The following is a 26,517-nucleotide window of genomic DNA, read 5'->3' on the forward strand; positions in this document are numbered from 1 at the left end:
TGATAGTTCAAAATTTTAATTTTACTTAGAACATCATTAAGGAGCAAAAACTGCTGTAACACGCTGCGGAGAGACCATGGGAGAGAGGAAAATGTTTCAGTAACTTTCCTGACAGTTTCCTGACGCTTGACCCAGAGACCTCTACCCACACTTCGAACTGGGTCCTGTGTATCAGACAGTCGGCTCGGCCCCTCCCGAGCAGCTCTTGAGCCTTCCTCATTAGAAGCCCCTTCTGCCCACAGCCCTTTGAGGACCCGCACTGACTGCCACCACTTAGAAGGGCACCATTGCTCTCGTGGCCCCTCTGCTCCTTTGCTGTTAAAACAAGTACTAAATCAGAACTAAAGGAATTCTGCACAAGTACTATATGAAGGGTGTCCACCACCCTGGAAGGTGACGTGACCTCTCAGTGCCCCTCTAACCTGGACTTGTCTTGGAGGAGGCTGGAATCTCTTATCTGGTGCTGGTTCTTTTGATTTGATCAGACCCGGCAAGAGAAACTAAACCAAACAAACAAACAAAAAAAGACCAACAACAAAAACTTCTGGAAGTCTGAACTCCAGCTGCTGCCCTTGGTAACCTGTACCCTGTCTGCCTTTCAGTCACTCCACGGACGCTGAGCAGCTGGGAGCAGGCGGAGCAGGTGGAGCGCTCTTGTCCACAGGGCTGGCTTCATCCAAGCTCTTTATGAGCAGTCCTGCAAAACGGCTCTCCGGAGTTTGTTTGGAAATGGCTGCAGCGGAATCCCTCCCCCGAAAAAACCAAACAACTGAGAAAGACAGTTTTCGTAAAAGTGCAAACACAAAACTGGAAGCAAGAAACTTTATAGGAAACTGAAAACGAAATGAGCAGAGGGACATTTGTGGTGAAGGATATAAAGAACATTCAAACATAATTTCAAGAGTTTACACGGAAGGCTACGACTCAGCAGATTAAGGTATCAACATCTCTAACAAGTTAAGTGACCGGAGAAGCAGTGCGAATGTGAGGCTGTGCTGTCCAGCAGAATTTTCTGTGGTGGACTCGATGTCCCCTTATTTCTGCGCTTTCCGTATGGAACCCACTAGTCACATGAATATCCACAATGTGGCTATAACGTAATATATATAATGAGGAAATGAATTTTTAGTGTAATTTAAATAGCCTCATGTGCCTAGTGGCCACCAACTGAACATTGCAGTGCTAATGCCTCATGGGTCAAAACCAGCAGTTTTGGGGGGACTCCTCTAATCACTGCTGAATGGTGGGGGGTTGGGGCTGGGCAGAGAGGAAGCTCCCAACAATGTGGCCACTTCAGCGAGATCCGAAACCCTCCCCAGCTTCTGGAGGCAGGGGTGGCACAACCTGCTGCGAGGGGTATGAGAGGGCGACTGGGGGAGACCGGGAGGCCTGAGTGTGCCCTTCTCACTCCCGGCTCACGCTAATGGGAGTAACGGGCCTGGGATGTCGGTCACTCGGACCAGAGGAGGCACTCAGGCTGGGGCTGCCGGGGGCATCTGTGCACGGAAATCGTCCCTGTGGGGCTGTCAGGGAGCTGGAGGCGGTCATTTCCGGGCAGGGTTTCCAGAGCCAGAGGGGGACTTAGGTGTGGAGGGAGGAGCTGCGGGCCCTTTCTGGCCACCTGCCGGCTGGACCGGCCCTTTCTTTTTGGGGATTAAGACCTTGTTCTTGCTCTTGAACACTTTGCTGGGATCCAGCTTGTTCACAAAGCAGTCGGTCTCTTCAGAGAGCAGCTCTGTGTTGTAGGTGATGGGCTTATACATGTTGAACCATTGCTGTAAGGCAGAAATGGAAGTGGTCACAGTCAAAGGAGACATGTCCTTGTTTATGCTCTGTAGGGGGGTTCCAGGGTAGAGAGCTAGAGAGGTGAGGCAAAGAGAGTAAGTTCTAATGAAAAACTCTTCAAAACTCTCTTAGCTCTTCAAGTGAACGTGATGACACACACATTACTTTATGCGATCTTGTAACCTTTAAAGTAAATGTGGCATGAAGAGTAAGAATCTGAGTAAACTTCCTTCCTTCTAATCTAGTGAGCCCAGAGCCTGGGATGCTAGGTCCCAAATCTCCAGGGGACAGTGTCCTTCCAATTGTTCTGCCCTCAAACCAGCCACTGCCCATCAGGTAGGTTTGACAGGATCTGTAATACAGTGGGGCACATCCATACTTGGGAATGCCCTGTATCATTAAAAAGGATAGCTCTCTCTGTGTGATACGGAGTGAGCGCCAAGACGGAGTGTGGAGTGGAGAGAAGGGGCACAACAATGTGAGCAGTGTGTTGCACTTGTGAATTAGAAAAAAGGAACCGAAACCCACATGCAGCAGAGTATCTTGTAAGGGCACATGAGAAACCCTTAACAGTGACTGCCCATGGGAAGCGCACTGGAGGCTGGAGAGTGGGGACACAACCGACTTTTCACCGTTCCTGTGTGCGTGTACTGCCTGTCCAAAACCCAGTCAGACTAAGGCCCCGACAGAATTTAATAAGAAAACACTCCCCTGAGGCACAGCCAAGCTTGGGAACCACTTAATTAGGTTATGTACAATGAGGTGGAATCACCTGCCTTATTGCAAATGCAGGTCTCTGGGCTCCATCCCAGATCTCCTGAATCAGACGGGAAAGCTGAGAATCTGCAGTGTAGGCATTTCCCCAGAAGATCCCAATACGTTCTACAGTTCGAGACGACAGGTGGTCCTTACCTTGGCCTGCGGGCTAACACCATAGTTGGTGAAGGCATACTGCCACTGGGGCAGGCCCAGGTGTGTGATGAGCAGGCGGTAGTAGGAGGTGAAGGTCTCCGTGAGAAAATGCCAGTATAGCGCTCTGTCCAGGAACCAGATCTCGGTGTCTTTCGCTAGTGCTGAAACAGCAAAGGAAATGAATGAAGGGATGGCTTAAATGTTTTCCTTTTATCTGTAAGGTCAATATATACTCATGGTTTTCAAAAACCCAAATAGTAGAGGGGATGGTAAAACATATGTGAAAGTTTCCTTTTTTCTCATCCAACCTCCAGTCCCATTCCCAGTGGCCTCTGTTAGCTTCGTTGGTATTCTTTAATAAATTCTTGGCCGATCCACTGACCTACCTGCTGGGCTTTGGCCCTCTGTGCACCAAGCTACCCAAGCAGCGGCGCCCCTCCCCCTGTGGGGACACTCTGTGGTCTTGGCCTTCCTGACGGAGGAAACTCTGAATGGCTCTGGCTTCCTGAACAGGTCTCTGTCAGGAACTGCAAGTGCCGTGAGAAGCCACCTTGGAGGAGCCCAGACCCGCTGCCTGTCCTGGGACTCCTGCCTGTGCTGACGTGTCCTGTCCTGGTTGGGCTCAACTGTTCCAGGTCCTGCCTTTCACTTGCTTCTCACCCTGCACTCTTACTCCTGGCGGGCCTCCCCAGTTCATCTCCTGTCTAATGGCTGTAACATTCCCTAAGTGGCCTCCATCCTCCAGTCTCTTTCTCTTCCTCTTCCCAAACTGCTTGTGGTCTCAAACATTTGCACTTGAATCCTGCCACTCTCCTGAGCATCCTCAAGTCCCTACTCTGTTCTAAGTTAGGTCTACACTCCTTCACCTGGCTTTCAAAACTTCACACGGAGGGGAACCACCGGCCCTCTGGCTTCATTGCCTCTTCACCCACAAGGTAAACCTTGGGGGTCCAGTGATTTTTTTTGTCATTTGCCCACAGTAAGTGGCTTTTTCCTACGGCATGGCTTTTACTCTTATCTCTTGGCTTGGATGCCCATTTCATTCCATCAAATGTCTCAGTCCTACCCATAATTCAAGATGCAACTCAAAACCTATTTCACAAAGATTCCTACAGCTGAAACCATCTTTCTCTCTCCAGAGGTACGGAAAATCCTCTCTACCCTACCAGGCAGAGAGGTACTTGAAGATGGCTGGACATTGTCCAGCTTTGTGGTTTCATGGTCCCTAGGCCAGGGCCCGATTTGGTGACAGCAGCCAGGTAGTGGCCTCTGCTCACGGGGCCAGAGCCTTTAGTAATAATACAAGTTTCTGTTGCTGTTCACTGGCCTACATAAAGAAGCATCGAAGAAAGGTAATATTTTTCCTGGATACTTTCCTATCACATGAGCCTGCTCTGCTGGAGGAGTTAGGAACAGAATGATAATTTCTTTTAGTTTTTATCCACTTGCTATTCCAATCCTATTATTTTTCGATAACAAATCATGATAGCTTAAAAGAGCCTATTATTTAAGCGGGGTGGGGGGGGTGCCCAGAGAGGTCTCGGCACCTCTAAGACACCTGGTGGTGTGTCTCAAGAAGCCAGGGAGAAATGGGCCTTTTGTGTGATGGCTGGAGAGCAAGGTCAGCCAAAGCTACACCAAACTATAGGGCCATGCTCGTCAATGGCTCTTACCTGGTTTCCCATTTTTGTAGACAAGGCAAACCTTCCCATTCCCATTGCAAGGATCCAGCTCAAATATCACGCTGCGAGAATCAAAGTGAGGCTTCTTGGGCTGGTTCTCACAGGCTGCAAACCCAGAAGGTAACGGTAATGTTCAAACATGCTCAACACCAACACATACTTGCTCATCCAGCTTAGATAGAGTTAAAAAAACAAAAACAAAAATGCGGCCAAAAGCCTAGCTATCCTTTCCTAGACCTATTCTTAAATATTGCTTTCAAATGTGGGTCAAATGACTTCTCTACTCTGAATGCCCTGGACCTTACTAGAGGTGTCCAACTTGCAGCCTGCCGGCCACACGTGGCCCAGGATGGCTGTGAATGAGGCCCAACACAAAATCATAAATTCACCTAAAACAGTATGAGGTTTTTTTTGTGATTATGTGTCACACTGTAGTTAGTGTGTGGCCCTGGACAACTCTTCTTCTTCCAGGGTGGCCCATATATGCCGAAAGGCTGGACACTCCTAGGCCTTTTGTCTGGGCTCCCCATTACCAATAGACAGAGTCATGAATCCGAGCAACAGGGACACGAGGAAAACAAACTGAACTTCTGGGCCTGGGACCGCACAGAGGCAGAGAAATCTGCATGGCTTGATGTTGACATAGCTTTTTCTTTTCCCACGTAACTGCTTTCCCCTTATTTATGGCATTTTATGATCTTTTGATTAGAATCCCCTATCCTCAGTCTCGAATAAATACAAAAAATTAATTATGTTATCATTAACTGTGTTATGATGAATACTAAGTCTGGCTCAAGTTAGAAATACCCACCCAGAAATCAAATGTTATGGAGTAGCAGAAAAAGGATAAATTCTTAGAAATGCCAGCCCCCCAAACCCTCCCTCCTGCTTCTTTCATTACAGCTAATGTACAATAAAGGTGAGTATTAGTACAAACATAGCATTTTGAGTTATATATGTACATACACATATTTACATCAGTTCAATATAAATGTATAAGTATTTCTATTTTCTCCTGGCTGGTGTGGCTCAGTGGATTGAGCACCAGCCTGCGAACCAAAGAGTCACTAGTTTGATTCCCAGTCAGGGCACAGGCCTGGGTTGTAGGCCAGGTCCCCTGGTGGGGGGTGCACGAGAGGTAACCACAGATTGATGTTTCTCTCCCCCTCTTCCTCTCTAACTTCCGCTCTCTAAAAATTAAAAAAAAACTTAAAAATTTATATTTCTAATTTAAAATGTTTCTTTTTTTGAAAACTTGGCCTTTCCCTTCCCTAGAGGTTCTACCTTTACATTTTTCTTGATCTCACACGGTCCTAGACAGACACAGATATACACATAAACACCATCAAGAGTATTCGTTGTGTAAAAATAGGGTATCATACACGTTATCCGAATCTTGCAACGAGGCCACAGGAAAAGCCCTCTGCAACATCTGGTGTAACTAAAGTGTGTTCTTTTTCAGGCTGCCTGGGTAGTCCGTGGGAACACGTGCACCCTAACTTACCCCACCACACCCTACTGACAGGCACCCACCCGGCGTCATTCTGCTGTGAGCGCTGCAGTAACCACCTCTGGGCACGTCTTTAGGTTCTGGTGTTTTCACTACAGGCAGAGCTCGTTTATCGAGCTCCGCTTTGTTGTGCTTCACAGATATTTGCATTTTTTACAAATTGAAGGTAAGACCCTCTGCCAGCAAAAAGACAATGACTCACTGAAAATTCAGATGACGGTTAGCATTTTTTAGCAGTAATGTATTTTGTAATTAAGGTATGTACATTTTTATATGTACGGTCTCTACCGCAGCTCGGTCCTTTGCTGAGGCCCCTTGCAGCCCTCTCTGGGGTCTCGTCTACCTCCACTCTTCCAGCCTCAAGGTCGGGAAGACCCAGTCCACCTATTTACCGACTTTGTCTTCGAGAGGTTAGTGGGCCCCAGCACACGCAGATGAAGTCAGTGTGACTTTTTCCCCACCTTGGAGAATTCTACACATCTCCGAGTGACAGGCTTTCCCCAGGGTCCATCACTTTCCAGTTTTAGCTGCTGGACTCCTCCTATCTCAACACTGCCCAGCAGCCTGTCCAGTCGAAGGAGAAAGCCTTGTATCAGTTCTTTCTGTCAAGACTTCAAGGCACCCCCAGGCCTTAGTATTAGAGATGCTAGTTGCCTACTCAATACTCATTCTCTTTTCTGCTCTTTTATTTCTCTTATTTAAATCCCAATTCTGCTTGACGAGGCAATCAATACTGCACAGTGAAACACAGCTTCTCACATTCCCTTGTAGGGTAACCTTTTGACTTTGTTCTGGCCAACGGCTACCAGGAGGAGCTTGTGAGAGAACTATTGCTTTTCTGATTAAAAAGGAAAAGATTCTGCCAAGAGACAGGTTTTCTTTTTGCCCTTTCCTCTTTCTCCTGCCTAGAACATAGATTTGAAGCTTGGAGGTAAAGCCCACAGTTCTCACCATGGGGATGAAAACCACACCTAAGAGTGGTTCACGGGGAAGCCAAAGGGAGACTTTATCGTATCCTGGTTCCAGAGTTCTTGTTAAAAAACAGAATGTGTTTAGTTTAGACATTGTAACTGGGTCTCTGTTATATGCAGCCAAACACAATTCTGACTGATGAAGTCCTCACTTCTCAGACTTGCTCAAAGCTTTTAGTAGCTGTTTTAATTATTAGGCATTTCAATCAGAAGTGATAAAGAGCTTGGAGGGAGGAAGGGAGCTGCATTTAGACTCCCAGGTTCCCAGCAACCTCATGATATTGAAGTGCTGAGTGGAGTTTAATCTGTAACATTCATTCATTTACCAAGTATTCATTAAGTATCTACGATGTGCCAGACACTGAAGTGTGCGCTAGAGACAAAAAAAGGATCCCAACCCTGGCATTCCTTCATGGAAATTTCCTTTGATACAGGCTGTTTTTGTCTTATTCCATGGTCCTGAGAAGCCACAGCTGGAAAGGGCTTGGGGGAACACATCACAATGCCACATCATCTTCCCACGGTTTTCAGCATTATCACAGGGAAACAGGCAGGCTAATCAATAATTCAGAGCAGAAGTGCCCCCAGTACCTTCTTGTGTATCATCCTCCAGATCAGCCAGAGTTGGTGCGTTAGGAAGTGAGTACATGGAAGACTGGTTGAGTTGAGTCAGTTTTGCGATACTGTTAATTTCCATGCTGCCCAACGGAATGGTGTGCTCTATGGGAACATTAAAAAGAATACATGGAGTAACAGCCTAGTAACATGGTTATCAGCAGGACTTCTGCTTAAGTAACCTAAGCCTGCCTATTGTTTGATCCTAGGGCTGAGGCATCTGATACAAAGTGGAAAGAAGAGAATCGATGAACTACATGCTCTAAAGCACCTGCCTTTCATGCAAAAAAGCAACTGGGGCCACGGGTGAAGAGTCCCCATGGCATGTGCAAGGGCATAGTATTGAAGAAAATTTTAAAAGGGGACACACAAGAGGAACTGGGAAATCTAGGGCAGGAGTCCTGTTTGAAGAGCAAAGGACTTAAAGCTGATTTTGCTCCTTCTTTCCCTTGCATTAAGTTATGTGTACTCTTCGAAGCAGAAATAGCTTGGACTGCATACCTGACCTTTCTTTCTACTCTGCTTGTTTTAAGCTTTCACAATGGAAAATATCTCACCCTCTACTTCATTTTTCCTTATTCAGTGGAGAACACTTAACAGGACTCTTGCTCAGTTCCAGTCTTCTGTGGTTAGGGTGGAAATAAGAAACATGCAGGCAGCATATTTTCCTTACCTATCACACAGAAGCTTTGCAATATAGGATGCTGGACACGGGACAACACACAGACTCAGACATCTGCCTACTGAAAACTGGAAGGGCTGAGGCCACTAGAACAGCTGGGGTACAGACCACGGACCGTCCCAGAAGGAAACACCACTAAAGAGGTAAATGTTAGAAGCTGCCTCTGCTGGCTTTTCTGTCCCTGGCTTTAGCTATCCAGTAAAAGTATGGGTAAGGTAATGGGGATAAGGGAAGAGGAAGGTAATGGGAAGAAGAGTTGGGAGGATTAAATTAGAGAAGGTATAGTAATAATGAAGAGGGACTCATTCACAAACGCTTCATGAACCGTTCCTTTTCTGAAGCAGGCTTGTGAAGAGGCTAACCTTTCTCCATGACATGGGCAAGGGAGATTCTGACAGTCTAGATTCTGTCCCCTCTCTCTGCTGCCCTAAACTCCACAGCCCATGGCCATGCTGCGAAGGCAGGCTCTGATACTGGTGACAAGAATGGTTTCTAGGACATCCGAGGGCAGTATTTTAAGTGGAAAGTGCACATTAAAGGCTCAGTAGTAAACTATAAAAGTGCCCCTGCGCATCTGTGAGAGAGAGACAGGAAGGCTTTGGAAATCACCAAGAAGGGAAACTCAGGAGGCAGGGGCAATGAAGGGGAGAAGTCGGTCCTGCCAACTTATTGTGCTGCGCAATAGAAGTCTCTGCATGGAGAGGATAGGGTGCTTCCTAAGGACTGAAGGAGATGTGGAGATGTGGGGATGTGGCTGGAGTCTGGAGGCAATAAAGGCCTCCTGGGGACCGGGAGAATGGGCTGGACTCCGGGCCGAGACCAGGATTTCCCAGCCTCTGGAATTTTACTAGTCTGCACCTAAACATGCAGCACTGCCGCTCACGTCCACATGGGACCTGAGTCTCGGATGTGCTGCATGAGCCCCCACATCTGCAACACGAAGTCTGTCCTGGACACGTTTAGCACTGCGGTGGCTGGTGACTCCGGCTGAGAGATGTGAGAGCAGAACGGGCTCTGGTCTGAGGGCCAGAGCCCTGGGGTCTTCACTGTATGGGGAGTGACAAGGAAGGAGCCCCTCCTGTGACCACCAGAGCTGTCACTGCAGCCACCCTGAGGAGGCTGCTCTGAGGTGGTGTCCTCAGAGGCTTTAAATGTGAGGTGGCTCAGGATTTTTGTGTAGTGGTTATTTTATCCTCCACCTCATTTCAACAGGAAACCTCCACAAGAATCTTCCAATTGAGTCTAGGCTGGACTCCGGCAAGGGGGTTGGGGTGAAAAAATGATGGCATAGTTTAGCTTTGGTTACAGATTCTGGACACTGCACTTCAGAAGAACCCATGAGCCCTGGCTGGTGTAGCTCAATGGAATGGGCACTGGCCTGGGAACCTAAGGCTCGCGGTTCAATTCCCAGTCAGGGCACATGCCTGGGTTGCAGGCCAGTTCCCAGCAAGGGACTCATGAGAGGCAACCATGCATTGATATTTCTCTCCCTCTCTCCTTCCCTTCTCCTCTAAAGATAAATAAATAAAATCTTTTTAAAAAACCATGAAAACTGTCTAGATTCAAAGATGCAAAGTCATAAGGGCCCTCCAAGTTGTTTCATCTAACCTCTCAGACAGGGAGACGCCCCCCCTACAGCAAAGGGGCTGACTCACCATCCAGCTTCACGCTCCATGTCATCTGGAAGCCATTGGTCATCAGGTAAAAATTCTTCACATCCTCAGGCAGCACACAGTTATTTTTCTGGAATCACAAGGCAGCTGTCGTCAGGTCAGGGCTGAGAGAGAGAGCACAGGACTATGCCTCAAAACCGCTGGGAGCGCCGTTTACCGTGCCCCAAATAGGAAGACTGTGACAATTGTCTACAAAACTTTATTAGAGAGTTCAGGGTCAAATGGCAACAGAGTGGACTCCTCAACTCCCTCCCTCCCATACGCACCCATATATACAACTATATACCGAACATTCCCTTTGAAAGAAATCCAGAAACTAGCTGAATGACCCCTACCTACATGTGAGGCAAATGCAAAAAAAAACCTCACACCAAAATAGGTAGGAAAGGCTGACCACACACTCACCGTAAAACCGACCCAGGTGGGGTGACACATCCAGAGAGGAGCTCACTGCTCCCAGACTCTTCCTGAGAAGCAAAGAGTTGGGACTCCATATCTGACACCTCAGCTTTTAAGACTTCCACTTGAGATATGGATCCCCAAAGCACGTCTCTGAAAGTCAATGGGGCTTGGGTCCCAGAGACTCACAAAGCTATAGTGCACTAAGATGTAGTTCATAAGGAGCTCGCATGGACTCATGTGACTGTCCACCCAGGGCTCTGTGCAGAGGAAGCTGAAATCAGAAATCTTGTGCTGCGAGAGGCCTATTTGCTTATCTTAAATGCTCTGCCTAAGGACTAAGCTTCTAATTTAGATGCCACTGCAATACTGTACAGAGACCAAGGAGGCCAGCAGGCCCTATCTTCATGCTTTCCTCTGTCTCATTCCAGGTTGCTGGTATCTCTGGGAAAGGGGCTTGTGCACGTCTGATACCCTGGCTTTTGCAGCTGCTGCTCAGGGAGCGCACCCCTCGACTGACTGGTGCTGGTGGCCAGCCGTGCTGATATTTCTGGGTCTCCAGGTCTGTAACAAACAGAGTAACAGTTCCTAACAAGCTAGACCCACAAGGCATAGCTCAGAGGCAGCAGAATGAAAGCTCAGTTTTTCCTTGAAAGAGGCCTATTTACAGATGGTAAAGGATGCAGCCTGCAGGCCAGGCTTATAATTTAACAACATGTAGGGACCGACTGCAGTCCTCTCCAGAGATGGGGAGGACAGCAGATGCCATATTCACATTCTGCCTCCGCCCCACCCCAGGTCGCTGGTGTCTGGGAACGGAGCTTGTGCACACATCTGGTGCCCCCACTCTCATGGCTGCTGCCCGGAGGACACATCTGTTGACAGCCTGGCTCTGGTGGCCAGCGGGGCTGGTGTTCACACGGTCAATGGAATTATAGCAAACAAGGAAAGAGTTCTCCACTGGTTACCCACTAGGGCTTGGTGCAGAGGAAATAGAGAGAAAAGCCTGCCTCCTAGTGTTACTCTGAAAGAGCATTTACAAACTTTTTGCATAGTTTAAAAAGCAGCTTTCATTCAGCCTCATCTAGGTGCTCACGGAAGCCCTCCCCCCGGGGACACCGATAGGACTCGGCCCACCCTCACCTGCTGGGAGCCGTACGCATGACGTAAGCTGGACAATCACAGACACCTGAGAGAAAACTCAGAGCTCGGACAGGGTTGAGAAATAAGGCTCATCTCTCACATGAAGCCTTCAGGACTGGAAGGGGTGGCTATTTTATCTAATGCACAGAAAACCAACCCATAGAGTCAAGAAAAATGAAGAATTGGAGGGATATGTTCCAAATGAAAGAACAAGATAATACCCCAGGAAAAGACCCTAATGAAACAGAAATAAGTGATTTACCTAATAAAGAACTCCACATCTGACACCTCAGCTTTTAAGACTTCTACTTGAGATATGGATCCCCAAAGCACGTCTCTGAAAGCCAATGGGGCTTGGGTCCCAGAGACTTACAAAGCTATAGTGCACTAAGATGTAGTTCGTAAGGAGCTCGCATGGACTCACATGGCTGTCCACCCAGGGCTCTGTGCAGAGGAAGCTGAAATCAGAAATCTTGTGCTGAGAGAGGCCTATTTGCTTATCTTAAATGCTCTGCCTAAGGAATAAGCTTCTAATTTAGAATATTAGAAGACTGAATGCATATTTCAACAAGCAGAAAATATCAGTAGCAAACAGAAATCACAGAGGTGCAGAATACAATAAATAAAATGAAAAAAATTCAACAGAGGTTTCAATAGCAGACTAGACGAAGTAGAAGAAAGGATCAGCAAACCAGAAGACAGGGTAACACGACTCATCCAATCAGATCAGCCCAAAGAAAAAAAGAATGAAAAGCAGTAGACATAGTTTAAGAAACTTATGGGACACCAAGCTGACCCTTTTGCATCATAGGGGTCCCCAAAGAAGAAATGGAGAAAGTGGCAGAAAGCTTATCTGAAGAAAATAATGACTGCAAATTTCCCTAACTGGGGTAGGAAACACACATCTCAATACAGAAAGCTTAGAACTTCAAAAAAAAAAAAAGATGAATCCAAAGAGACATTATAATTAGATTAAGAGTGAAAGACAAGGAGAAAAATCTCAAAAGCAGCAAAAGAAAAATACTTGTCACAAACAAGTGACAAATACTTGTCACAAACCCCCATATGACCATCAGGAGGTTTTTAGGCAGAAACCTGACAGCCCGCAGAGAATGGCACAATATATTCAAAGTGCTGAAAGGAAAACAAAAGGCCAACCGAGAATGCTCTGCCTGGCAAAGCTGTCCTTCAGAACCGAAGGAGAAATAAAAGCCTTCCAAACATGCAAGAGCTGACGTGTCCGTCACCACTAGACCGGCTTTACGAGAAATGTTTAAAAGGGGCTTGTGATAGCCCCTTTTTATCAAGGGGCTATCAAGCTTGATAAGCTGAAATAAAAGGGCACTCATCAGTAACAGGAAAACATAGGAAAGTATAATCTCACAGGCAAGGTAAATTCATAGTTAAATTAAGAATAATGTCATGGTGGTAGGTTGACCACTTATAAATCTAGTATAAATGTTGAAAGACAAAAGTAGTAAAAATAACTATAGCCCACAATAATTTGATAATGGATACATATGATAAAGATATAAATGTTGAGAGCTTTTTTAATGTGTGGCAGGGAAACAGAGTAAAAATAAGAATGCAGAGCTTTAGAATGTATTCAAACATAAGTTATTATCAACTTAAAATAGACAGTAATAACTCTAAGTTGTTTTATGTAAACCTCATGGTCCCCACAAAACACAAGCCTATAGCAGACACATAAAAAATAAAGAAAAGTGATCTAAGCATACCACTACAGAAAATAGTCAAATCACAAAGGAAGAGAGCAAGAGAACAGGAAAGGTACGAGGGAATTATAAAACAGCCAGAGATCGATGAACAAAATGGCAATAAGTCCATGTAGATCAGTAATTTCTTTAAATATATATGGAATAAATTCTCCAATCAAAAGACAAAAAGTGGCTGAAAGATTAAAAGACCTAATCCCATGTTGCCTACAAGAGACTCACTTCAGATGTAAGGACACACACAACTGAAAGTGAAGGAATGGAAAAAGATATTCTGTTCCAATGGGAATCAAAGAAAGGTGAGGTAGCTATACTTACGTAAGACAAAGACTGTAATAAAAAATAAAGAAGGTCATTATATAATGATAAGGGCTCAATCCAACAAGAGGTTATAACAATTTATAATTACACATGTAACATAGAAGCACCTAGATATATGAAGCAAATATTAACACACCTAAAGGGAGAAACAGTTACACAGTTACAGTGGGGAACTTCAATTTTCCGCTTTCATCAACAATAGATCATCCAGACAGAAAATCAGTAAGGAAACACTGAACTTAAATGACACATTAGATCAGATGGACTTAGCATATATTAACCAAATGTCATCCAAAGTCAGCAGAATATACATTCTTCTAAAGTGTGCATGGAACATTCTTCGGGACAGATCACATATTATGCCACAAGAGAAGTACCAGTAAACTTAAGACTGAAATCATATCAAGCATCATTTGGGGCCACAATGGTATAAAACTGGAAGGCAATTACTAAAAGAAAACAGAAAATTCACAAGTATGTGATTAAACAAAGTGCTACTGAACAACTATTTGAGCAAAGAAACCACAAAAGAAAGTAAGTCTTGCAACAAATGAAAAATGTAAGTACAACGTATCTAAACTTATGGGATGCTCCGAAAGCAGTCCTAAGAAGAGATTCATAGTGATAAATACCTACGTCAAGAAATAAGAAAGTTCTCAAACAACCTAAATTTATACCTCAAGGAACTAGAAAAGGAACAAACTAAGCTCACAATTAGTGGAAGGAAGAAAATACCAAAGATCAGAGTGGAAATAAATGAAATACAGACTCAAGAGATATCAGAAAAGATCAATGAAGCCAAGAGCTGGTTTTCTAAAAAGATAAATGAAAGAGACAAACCTTTAGCCAGCCTCACTGAGAAAAAGAGAGTCCTGACATGAAACCAGAAACTGAAGAGGAGACATGACAACTGCGACTACAGAAAGACAAAAGGTCGTAAGAGACGACTGTAAACAATGATACACCAGCATATTGGATAACCTGGAAGTAACGGATAAATGCCTAGAAACAAAACCGACCAAGACTGAATCATGAAGAAACAGAAAATCTGAACAGACCAGTTACAAGCGAAGAGACTAAATCAGTAACCAAAACCTCCCACTCAAAATGGACTAAACTAAGACTTGAACATAAGACCTGAAACCATAAAATTCCTAGAAGACAATTAAGAGGGCAATAAGCTCCTTGATACTGACTTGGCAATTATTTTTTGGATTTCACACCAAAAGCAAAGACAATCAATAAAAGAAAAAAAAACAGACCAAAAAACAAAAACAAAAACAAACTGAAGAGCTTTTGTATAGTAAATAACAAAATGAAAAGACAACCTATACAGAGTAGGAGCAAATATTCACAAATCATTCATCTGATAAAGGATTAATATCCAGCATATAAAGAATATAGTAATCTTTCTAACATATAATAACCAACATATAAAGAATGCGACTCACTAGAAAATAACTGATCATTATGAAATGGACAGAGAAACTCAACAGCTGTTTCCCTGAAGAAGCCATACAACTGGCCAACAGGTACATAAAAAGGTGCTCAACGTCACTAATCATCCGGAAAATGCAAATCAAACCACAGTGAGATATCAACTCACATCTATCAAAATGTCTATTATCAAAAAGACAAGAAAATAACAAGTGTTGGTGAGGATGTGGAAAGAAGTATGAAAGCTCCTTGAAAATTATTTTAAAAATACATTAGGATATAAATATTTCCTGTGGATAGCACATCATCCAAAACAGTGGTGGAAAGGAACAGAGAGCTTAGGATCCTTTCAGGAGCATGCCCTAAGTCCTAGGTAACTCCTATCTGTGCACAGGCCTGACCAGTCGTCTCTGGCCAATTACACCCCTGGAGAGTACAGATGTCCATACGGGCAGAGGGGCGGTACGTTGGAAACTGCATCCACACTTTTTTGGAGAACTGGACACCTGTGGCGTGTGATACTGAGCGCTGCTACGCCAAGTTTGCTGTAGGTCACGCTGTCAGTTTGTTCCAGGTACCCAATGTGTGGGAAAATCAGGGTGCAGCAGGATGATCTGAATTTACTCCCCAGTTCTGCCACTAGCCACGTGACCCCGAGTGTCACTTCAACTCTGTGAATGCAGTTTCAAGAATAATCTCTAAGACCAAGTTTATAAAACACTGGAGGTGCAAGGGAGTGTGAGCTTGGCAGAAAGAGAGAATACCAGGTAATTAGGATTTTAAGAGCATAGCATCTTTAAGAACTACAAGTGAGAAGCGAGTTTCAAGCTTGCAAATGATTTTCAGCAGTGTTTTGTATTATTAAATGGACAACATGTATTGATTTAATGAAAGGGATTTTTCATCTTCTTGAAAGAACTAAAATATGCATTCTGATCAGTTTTTGTCTTACCTTTCCCCATTATATAGCTGTCAATATCGCAGAACTGAAGTGAGTCTCTGACTCCTTGAGCTAACACACAGGGTGGGGCAAAAGCGGCTTTACAGTTGTGAGTATGCAAAACACAGTTTATTCCTGTATTGTTTTTTATTAAGTATTGTATTATTTTCCATACAAAACACTGTAAACCTACTTTTGCTCCACCCTGTATTTTCCTACTTAGTATGTTATTTGGACTTTGAGGCTTGCTCCTAGTGCCTGCTGTATGGCACATCCTCTGTGCCTCTAGAGAAAAAAAGTGTGCACGCAGAATGCCTCTCTCCCTCCCCCAGAGCCTTGCACAGGAAGCAGACAGTTATCTCTGTTCTGACAGAGTTCTTGCTCCTTCTGTCACCACCAAAGGCCAGCATCCCCTCTGAGATTTTGATCATTAGTGCCATCTAGTGGTGGACACAAGGAAATGCCTATCTGTGAACTTTTGTTAAGTTGGATTCTGAGATCAGTGATTATAAAATTTATTTATGGAATTGATTTCACTGAAGAAGAAAATGGCATTATTTTATAGAATTATTTGGATTATAGAGAAAACAAATGAGTAAAATTAATATTTAATACATTTCAAATAGTAATACAAAACACAAAATGTCAGGTAAACCAAGTTTATGAAAAGAACACCAATCCTGCACCGTTTCCACATAAATCACTGGTGCTCCGGCTCTGCTGCCTCCTTGCCACAGACCTCACAGCCCCGCAGTGGGGCTGCGACTGGCCCTGCTGTGCACTTCAGCCCCTGCCCTGTGAGTGTGGCTGCCAGGGGACACTTTTAGGTCGCTCCTCTGCCCTGGCCAGTGACTCAGAGTGACTGGTGTTTCATTTCTCCCCAGCAGTCTGCTCACCCCTGAGGTCGATGCCCTCCCCCCCCAGGTCCCTGCTCAGTCTCTATTGTTTGTGGGTGTGAAGAGGAAAGGAAGGTGACGACTTGCAGAAAGTGACCGAAAGAGAGGCTACAGGGACTAGAGAGGGGACTTAGGGAGAGCTGACCAAGGGAGGACAGTGCTTACCAGTGTTTGAAATAATAGTGTGGCCCCAACACAGTGTTGCAGTCTGTGTATCTAATGACGGTTCTTTCATACAATTTCCAATTTTCTCCTTTTTTCTTCTCAAGAGGAGGCTGTCTACAAGTTTCTCTACACTACACTGGAAAGATTCCATCCACCACAGACTGTGTTACTGCTTCACCAGCTGAGGGGCCTGTGCCACTCGGACGTTTTGGGAGCTGTCAGCTTGAATCCCAGAAGCCTCCTGAGCATGGCCTGAACCTCACGCAGAGGGCTCAGGCCGTCTGCTGCCTCGTGATCACCTTCCCCACTTCTCCAGGGAAGGGGGCTGGGCAGCAGATGCAAGATCCGGCCGGCAAAGGGGCTATGGCAAAGGGGCCATCGCATAGAAATCCATGTTCCACAGGTGCTTGTCCGCACTGGGTGGGCTCTCCGCGTGCCTGCCCAGTCAGAGGAAGAGGTGCCCAGGACGCCCATCAGGGAGGAGCAGGAAAGCCTACTGGAAACATGAGGCCCAGAGGACAAGGGCATCTGTCACAGTTCAGGGAGGAGGGCCCCTGAAGTGGGAGGAAAAGCTGGGTGGGCTGTGCAGGGACAGGATGAGACACCCAGGAGAGTTCTCAAGTATGGAGAGGCAGCACACTCTTCCTCAAACCCCTGTCTCCCTCTAAAAATGCAGGAGGAAACGACATATCAGTATCACTCTGCTTAGGGCACCACGTGTCTTGTGAAACTCTGTAGATGGCGGACATCAGCCAAAACAACCTTCAAACCAGCAGTGCCCCCAGGCCTAATGAGTTATTAGGATTCTATGGTCGGAGGGGGGATCAGCGGGGACCCTTTGCAGCTTCGGCCTCCTCACTTGGGAGATGGCGGCAGCGGTGGCAGCCTCACTCTCCAGACTGGAATTAAGGACTGCTTGTGGAAAAGGAGCTGAGCGACCATGGAAATGTTCTATACCCTTTCTGACCTGTGTGTTGTGCCTAATGCACTCATTCATCCAACATCTATTTATCAAGTATCTGTTACAGAAGAAACACTGTGCTGCGCACCACAAACAGGAAGGAGGCGAGGTGCAGAGGAGGCTGTGGCAGACTCCGGGGCTGCTGTTCAAATCCACTGTTTTCTCCTTCCTCCTGGACAGAGCCCAAACTTTGAGATGGGATGTGCCCAGTTTAATACTTTTGAAACCTCCTCTGCAACCAGAGCTAGATGTTAAAATGTAAACTCTTCTCCCTGCCTTGAACTTGGAGGTGATAGGTGGGACCACAGCAGTCATTTGGCCACCACAGAGGAAAAAGCTGAAAGAATTAGAGACAAGGGCTTGATGTGCTCGGGGCCAATGAACCAACTGCAACTGTCCACCTTAGGTCTTGTTATGCAAGGAAGAGCAATTCCCATTTGTTTAAGCTATTCTTAGTTTATTGTTATATTTCTTTGAGCCAAACATACTCCTAATTTACACAGAGACAAACCCGTAACAGTAAGTGGTGTGGCGCTATAGGGGTAGAGACAACCAGGAAGGAACAGAAGAGAAGAATCCAAGACGGCAGCGCCACAGAGTCCAAGTGAAGTACAGAGCAAGGGGCAGAAGGGATCGGTCAGCAGCGAGAAACACAGCAGGGATGTTAAGTGAGATGGAGATGCTTTAGCAATGAAGAGGTCATTTAGCAATGGTTGTTGACAGAGTGGTACCCACAGGTGGGTGGTAAAAAAAAGAGAGGTTATAGAAGATGACGGGTGACTGTGAAGTGAAGCAAGGGGACTGTAATGTAGACCAGGGTCAGCAAACTAGGCCCCCTGGACAGCTGGGCCTTGCCACATGCTTTTGTAAGTAATGTTTCCTGGAGCCCAGCCATGCCCACGCATTGCCACACCGTCCGCGTCTGCTTTCAGCACTGCGATGGCAGATAGGAGACGATTATTTGCTGTCCCCCGACTTAGGCCATTTTTCTATGTGCGTGGCTGTGAAAGGAACAAATAGCTCAACAGTCAGGGAGATGTGAGGGTGAAGTTTTTGTCTTCATCAGGAAAAGACAGGAAAGACCCTTCGGAGGAGCTGCCAGTGTGGGGGGAAGAAGTGAGGCGCTGGGGAGAGAGGGACCGACCGTGAGGAACACAGAGGAGCTGCCAGGGCAGAGTGAGATCCCGTGCTGAGGGCTTCCTAGTGACAAGGTGTCGCGGGCTGCTGTCTCCCGCCAGGGATGCTTGGGATAAATGCACAGCAGGGGCACGTGACGGACAGGTCTGGAAGAAGGTTCAGAACCCATTCTGTGCAGACTAGAAAGAGAGAGGCCAAAAGGAGCGGGGATATTTTGCACAATCATTTGGTCTCTGTGGGCCACAGTTTCACCATCAGTAAATTGAATTTTTACCTGGGAATTGGAAAGTCTAACCCATCAAGAATTGTACAGCACTCTGCAGCTATAAAATGTCACTGAAATGCTTAATAATAATAGAACTCTTCTGACACCAGAGTGCTGGGAGAATTAAGAGGCAGATGCTTTCACGGTATTTGAAAGATGAAAAGCTCAGGGTAGACATTATGTCTTACTAACTACTGTCATTACAGAAGGCAGGTAGCGGGCACAGTGAACATGAATTACAACTGCACAAAACCGTGCAGACCGAAATGGCTTTTTAAAGAACAAAGCAGGGTGAAACACATTAAAAGAGAAAGAGGTTTTTCACTTTTTCCTCTAACCTTATGAGACTGCAGCAGGTACATAGTCATTTAGGTTTTAGTTTTAACCTTTTCTTCCTGCCTTTGCACCAAAGAATCATAAGATATTAGATCTGGATGAGTCCCTCAGTAGAACTGACTTCAGGCCTCTCGTCTTACAGACGCTGACCGTGAGACCCAGGTAAGTCACGTTATTTAGCCCAGGGCCTAGAGCGGGCACAAGGCTCCTACTCCAAGCGGGCACAAGGTTGCCTCCCAAAGTGCCTCCACAACAGCACATCTCCACGGGAGCACCGGAGGGCTGCATCTGCAAAAAGGGGCAGGGCAGAGGCGGTGGGCCTCTTCTTGGAGGGCCATGGGACTTGGCTACATCCATGCAGCTGTGGACACAGGTGCACCACATGGCGGCTATGCGTTGGGTCAGTCCCCTAGAGAAGTGGAACTGACCAGCCCGGTGGGACCCCCCACACCCTGGTCCCCTGGCACAGACACTTTCAGGTGCAGGAGATAGTGGGGAGCCCTGCCATGCTTTCTCCCGTGGAAACATGCTCCTCAGCAACCCTTTGGGTGAGGCAGGGGAGCGAGAGTATTTCAGACCAGCCCAAAGCTTCTACCCTCTGTTGCTCAGGTGATAAAAGTAGGCACTTGAACAGCACAGAGAGGATCGTACCTGTTTTGAATGAAAAAATTATACAAAAACCTGCTGTTAAGCCTTTGGGGGTTACTGACTCCTTTCCGAATCTGAAGAAATCTTCCTGTAGAACAATGTACATACTTTGTAAATCTGACACATAGTTCGAGGAGTCTACGGGTCACTGCCCCTTCGCGGCTCCTTGGTGTCCTGGGCCACTCCCATTGCCCGTCCTGTCTCCGCAACTGGAACCATTCTAACAGTGGTTCTAAGTTGTAAACACCTAGAGGCCTTTTCATTTTTTAATCCCTTTTTGTAGTTTCCAAATTTTCTGTGGTTACCATGTTTTGTTTAGCGTAACCACAAAAAAGGTGTTAAAAATGAGCCTTCAGAATACACATCCCTGACTCCTTCCATCATCTGCATTCATACATTAGCTTTGAAGCACCCCACAGGCCTTCAAAGAGCTCAAACACACCAACTGCTCAAATGACTTTTTATGTTACTGATCCTAATAATGTTTATACTTTGATATGGCATATTTTAACTGTGTTTAGGTCTTTGATGGACAATTCCAAATCAATGTATCTTATTACTCAAGGTGCTTTCACAGAAATTCCCCCAAATAAGTATGTCTGAAGAAAATGTTCACTGACTATCTCAGTAAGTTAAAAACCTTTTTCTCTCATGCTTACTCTTTAATTCTTTCATATCTCCAATGGCCATTTATCCAGCTCAAGAACTATATTCCCTTAAATGTCAGTTTAAGCTAACTGTCAGTCCCAATAAAGCTGCATTGTCCAGGAGGCAGATTAGATCCCAATGAAATCAGACGCAGACTCTTGCCCTGAAAAGCAGCCAGGGAAGGAATGCTCCAAATGAATAAACTACAGGATAATAAGAAATATTGGAACAGATGGGTAAAGTCATCTTAGTGAGTTCTGGGGAATATCTGCTATAAGACATGGAAAGAAATATGCCTCAGAAATTACTTCAATACATAAGTGACATAATATGATACAGCCTTAATGGTGTTCCACACCAGACAAGGCATTCCTGTCCTCTCATCCTCCTGCCCAGGTCTATGAACTTGAGCTTCCAAGCCAGGAGTCTCCTATTTAGCACACAGAAGCCCCAAGGCAGTTTTCTCTAAAGGGCTGAGGATCAGGAGGGATGTCATAAACCATGTCCACGAGGCCAGGCTGGCACAGCCTCGGCCTCACCAGGAGCAGGCTGACTGACCAGGCAGTACGAGTTCAACAGATAGACACCATTCAGGAATTTCCTTTTCTATTATGGGCTGTGAGCAGAAATGGGTGTGGGGGCTGAGTAAGCCCATGAGAAAAGTTGGGGAGCTACTAGGCTGAGGTCATGCAGAGAAACATTAACTACCAGTCACTGCGCTGCCACAGAAGCTGCTGCTGGCTCAAGCCCAGGGAAGGTGAGCCCTGCTTACACGCACGGAACACGCACATGTGCAATAAACCCACCTACCCTTCACCTGCACAGCTGCTGAAGACAAGACCAGCACAGCACTGCCCACCAGCAGAGGAGCGGTCTGGGAGAGCAGAACGGATAGGTAGCAAAGAGAGGTCAAGTTTAGGCCCTCCTACTTGGTAGCCCAGAACAAATGCCTTCACCTCTCCAAGCCTCCGTTTTTTCATCTATAACTCAGAGATATCAATACCTACCTTGCAGGGTTATTATGAGGATTAAATGAAATAACTTATGTGATACGTGTTAGCAGGCACTCCTTATATAACTGGGTGATTTCTAGCTTCTTAGTCAAATCCATTGGCTGCTATTTAGCTGCAATGATTTTCCCAAAGCAGAAATCTGACTTTCCAGTTCCCCAGTTAAAACACTTCCATGGCTCCCCTTTCTGCCCGAGATAAAGAGCAAATTCCTGATGACCTAAGAAGTTTCACATGTCCGGGGACCTGGTCAACCTCTTTCCCTTGCTCTCCTGTGCTCCAGCCACGTGGGCCTTCTTTATGCTCTGGGAAAATGTAATCCTTCCCAGCTCAAAGCCCTCACGCAGGTTGAAAGCCCCTTCTTCCGGATCTCCCCTGCCTGGTTAAAAACTTCTCACAACTTAACTCCTTTGAGGAAAACCTTTCTCACCCTCTGGACTAAGTCAAGCCCCCTCACAATTCTCCCATTACCCCTCTTTGACAGCAGTCAGTCTGGTTTGTAATTACACCTGCAGTGATTCACACTCTGTCTTGGACAGTGACATAAAAAGTGCCCTTTTTGGATTGTCACTGATTCCTCAGGACTCAACACCAAGGGCAATGCCTGGACCATTTAAGAAGTTTAAAACTTGTGTTGAAAAAATGAACGGGAAGTTCAGAGGAGGGTTGGGAAACACTAGCTCTTAATCTGGTTAGTACTTCTCTGCAATACTTAACCATGTTCTGCCTGAATGTTAATAAGCATTGCTTATTAACATTCAGTTTTTCCTTTCCTTGCTTGATTTTTAGTTATGTTGTACACAGCGCTGAACGTTCCACTGCCTCCACATGACAGGCTCACAGGAGATGATCCACGCTGGGGAAATGGCATGGGATGGGAAAGAGTGTTAAGTGTCCTGAACCGGAACAGGGCGAAGGGTGAACTCTACTGTGAAGGCAGCTGTAGACTGAGATAAGAATAGGTTTCCTGCCCTAATCCTTCCTTCTTGGTGGGCATTTAAATTGACCTCTCTTTGTTGGGAGGTGAGAATTGAACAGGGCAACACTTACTTGTTCCCATGAAGAAATCATATGACGTTCAGCAGGTGGCTTTTCTCTGATGGTCACCTCTGTCACACCTGGGGATGATTCTGAAAGAGAAAGAGAGGGTCTGTAGCACTGCAATTAACCCACTTTCACACATTGCTACCACAGACAGGTGGGTGTGCTCAGACCAGAGAACGTAGACATTTACAGGGCTTAAATCGTAGCCACAGAGCCAGACAAATTTACACTTAATGTGCAGGAGTTTTTTGTTTGTTTGTTCTTGTGGATTTCTTAGGAAGTTTTTAAAACACATGAGATCATAACATCTGCAAAAAGCGATAGTTTACTTTCTTCTTTCCAATTTGTATGTCTTTATTTTCTTGGCTAATTGCCCTGACTTGATCATCCAATATAATGTTAAATACAAGTGGTAAGAGGGGAATTCTCAATGTAAAGAAACAAGTAAAGACAGCAGGCCTCCCATCATAAGCTTTAGAAAGTTCTGTTTGTAAGGTTGGCCCTGGCTGGCATCTGGGAACTTGGATTTCAGGAGGGTTCCCACCATTCCCTGCTAAGAATGGCTTGATGTGCCTAAATGTTAGTGCAAACAACATCCTCCATGCTCAACACCTGCTTCCTTTCTGGGAGTCTGGAATTTGGAGCACACTAAGTAGAAGGTGTTTAGGTGACTGATTTACACTGAAAGGCCTGGACTCCTAAGTGTAGGTGAGCCTCCCTAGCAGACAATGTGGACGAGTTGTCACGGTGCTGGAAAAATTAAGTGTGTCCCAAGTGATTGCACCCGCTTTCCCTGACTCCCCCACGTGCACACTTCCCTTTGCGTTTGCTATAATAAATCACAGCATGACTATCTCCCAAGGCTGCAGTCCTCCTAGTAAACAATCGAACCTGGTGTGGTCTTGGGAATCACCAAAACATTTGTCTTGATCTTGATCTTAATGGGAAAGTATCCAATTTTTCACCATTTAAGTATGGTGCTAGCTGGGGTTTCTTCAGCTGCCCATTATCTGGTTGAGGAAACTTGATTTCTATTCTATATACTATTTCTAGTTTGATGAGCGTTTTTTTAAAAACCCTGAAACAGTGTTGGATTTTGTCAAGTGCTTTCTCTACAACTATTGGCATGAGTATGTGGTTTTTGTCCTTTATTCTACTAACAAGGTGCATTACATTAATTAACTTTCACATATTCAACAAATTGCAAATTCCTGTGCTAAATCACACTTGGTAATCTCTTTCATATTGGTGAATTTGGTTTCATAGTATTTTGTTGAGGATTTTTAAATGTTTGGTTTTGGACAGAAATTTGCAGTTGTAAAGTTATTTCATATCTTTTAGGAAGGAGATTTTGGGTGTTTGCTTACCACATACCCACCACTGACTTCCGCTACCTCATTTTAAAAAATCCTCTTAACATATCATCCTTTCAAAACAAAATACAAATGTAAAAACTATTTATAACTGATTTTCAATTTGTGAGTATTAACTGGAAATCACAAGGTCTGATTTTATAAAGAGAATGTTTAACGGACACTAAATTCACTGTGTGTTTCATCACCAGAGTCGTTGAATTCCTTAGGTAGGTTTCCCTTGAAGTGTCACCAGTTTGCCAAACATCTGAAATGTGTAATAGAATATATTAAACGTATAAATGGAATTTAAAATGTTTACAGTCATTTAATTATTCAGGTTTTTAAATCAAACCACCAGTTTATGGGAAATTTAGTTGGCTTGACTTGAGCAGTTTAAACATTATTCAGAAGAAAATAATTTATTTACAGAAAAATCCCTAGATTTATAAAGAGAATAATGAAGCAAGCCTGTAAAATAGGGAGGCCTATCTGACTAAACCCTGGAGTATAAAAAGTAACACAGCAGAAGTCTGGGTAAGAATTAAGAGATAGGATAGAGGTGGTCTTCATGAGATCTCTCCCTGCCCCGCTCTCTAACTTCATTTCTAAAATGTATCACTTCTCCCAACCACATCATAGTGTTTCATGTCTCATTTACTGTTTTAGACACTGGGAAATACAGGTGAGAACAAGACAAAATTCCTATGCTCATGGACGTCTATCATATAAAAGAACAGCAAACCTAAAAAGCAACCAAATAAATAGAACTTATTTGTCTTAATAAATAATTTCAAGTAGTGATAAAGCCACGAGGATAAAAAATGTAGGCTGAAATAAGAGTGATAAAGGAAGGGAATTATATATAATCAGGGAAGACTTCTCTGAAGTGGTGATATTCATTCAGAGAGCTAAATGAAATGAGGGAGACAGAATTAGAGGAAAGTAATTTCAGTGAAGGATCTAGCAAACTGCAAAGGTTAATATATTTATGATACAACAAGGACACCCTGTGGCAAAAACACAATGAAAGGTAAGGGCAGACCATGAGTCATGGTACAGTATTTGGGTTTCATTATAAACGTGATGGTAGGGCATCCAAGCCTGCTATTCAGCCAGCTTAGTCTGCCTTTCTTCTTGGTTATCTGGCCTTTTGTCCTTCAAAATCTAGCATCACGTGTGGGGTATACTCCTTAACTCTCCAGATTAGGTGAATCACCACCTCCTGTGTGCTGCTTCAGACCAACAATAGATTACTGACTTCCTCTTACACTTCTGGGGACCTGGTCTTTTGATTTTTTTCACGCGTTAATCCCCGCCCCACATCTTTGTAGTCCCAGAGTCTAACATAACGGTGGGTGCTACGTAAAGGTACGATAGAGGGAAAACACCCATTCAGTAGTGCAAGACTAAACTCTTTTCGACTATAATACGGAGGTGCGTGGGTGTTGTTGCCCAGGAAGGTTGGCTGCATCCTTCTCCCAGCTCATTCTGTCACCAGAGAAAAGACTTCAAGGACGCTCTATTGGCCAATGATGCATCTCGGACCCAAATTGACAACTGTCAGGTGCCTGCTGTCTCTCCTTTGCACGTTTTGCCCACGCTTACCGGCGCCTGCGGCGGGACCTGGAGTGGGGAGAACCTTCAGGAGTCCCAGATCTGTGTCCCAGCATGCCGACAAAGCTCCCCCTTTCTTCCTTAACAACGGAAGTCGCAGGAACGATGCCCAATGGCACACAAGGTACACCGTGGACCCGCCACTCCGGGCTTCGAGTGCACGCCGCCTCGCCCCGCAGTCGCCCCTCAGGCTTCCGACCCCACTCACCTAGGATGCGGGTGATCCCCAGGGTCAGCTTCTCCAGATGCGGCTTGCTGGAGCCCACAGGCGGGGGCGGTAGCTCCTCCATAGCTCGCGTCCCCGCTCCGCGCGCGGCCGGGGCAGCGGAGGGGACCTGACAGGCGAGCTGGGTGGGCCGCAGCGTTGGACACCGCCCCCGAGCCTCGGCCATCAAGTTCACGGCATGCCGGGAGTTGTAGTGCTCACCGCCTGAGACCGAGGCAGGGATGCGATGAGGATCCGGGGCTGGTCCGGCAGCAGTTACGCGGTGAGCTCGTTCCCGCGGCCTCGGCCCCAGCCGGCGGGACACAGCGACGCCTCCGCCCTGACACTCCCGCCCCACCGGGGCCGGCCGCCCAGGCGGGGGCGGGCCTCTGCGCAGAGCGGCCAATGGGGACGGGGCCTGGAGTCC

At 45.7% G+C, this 26,517-nt stretch overlaps 1 protein-coding gene across 1 annotated transcript; it reads right to left on the reverse strand.

Annotated features, from left to right (window-relative positions):
* On the reverse strand, positions 1–26,496 carry TPGS2 (tubulin polyglutamylase complex subunit 2; the record flags this gene model as incomplete). The annotated part of the gene is made up of 7 exons (XM_037036571.1): positions 1–1,775; positions 2,698–2,858; positions 4,371–4,484; positions 7,452–7,580; positions 9,813–9,900; positions 22,923–23,002; positions 26,094–26,496. Coding segments are annotated over 7 exons (1,206 nt in total), but the record flags the coding sequence as incomplete, so codon positions are not given.
* Positions 26,497–26,517: the final 21 nt, after the last annotated feature.

This window comes from Sturnira hondurensis, unplaced genomic scaffold (genome assembly GCF_014824575.4).
Source record: "Sturnira hondurensis isolate 20B ecotype Veracruz unplaced genomic scaffold, ASM1482457v3 Scaffold0001872, whole genome shotgun sequence".
Classification (NCBI taxonomy): domain Eukaryota; kingdom Metazoa; phylum Chordata; class Mammalia; order Chiroptera; family Phyllostomidae; genus Sturnira; species Sturnira hondurensis.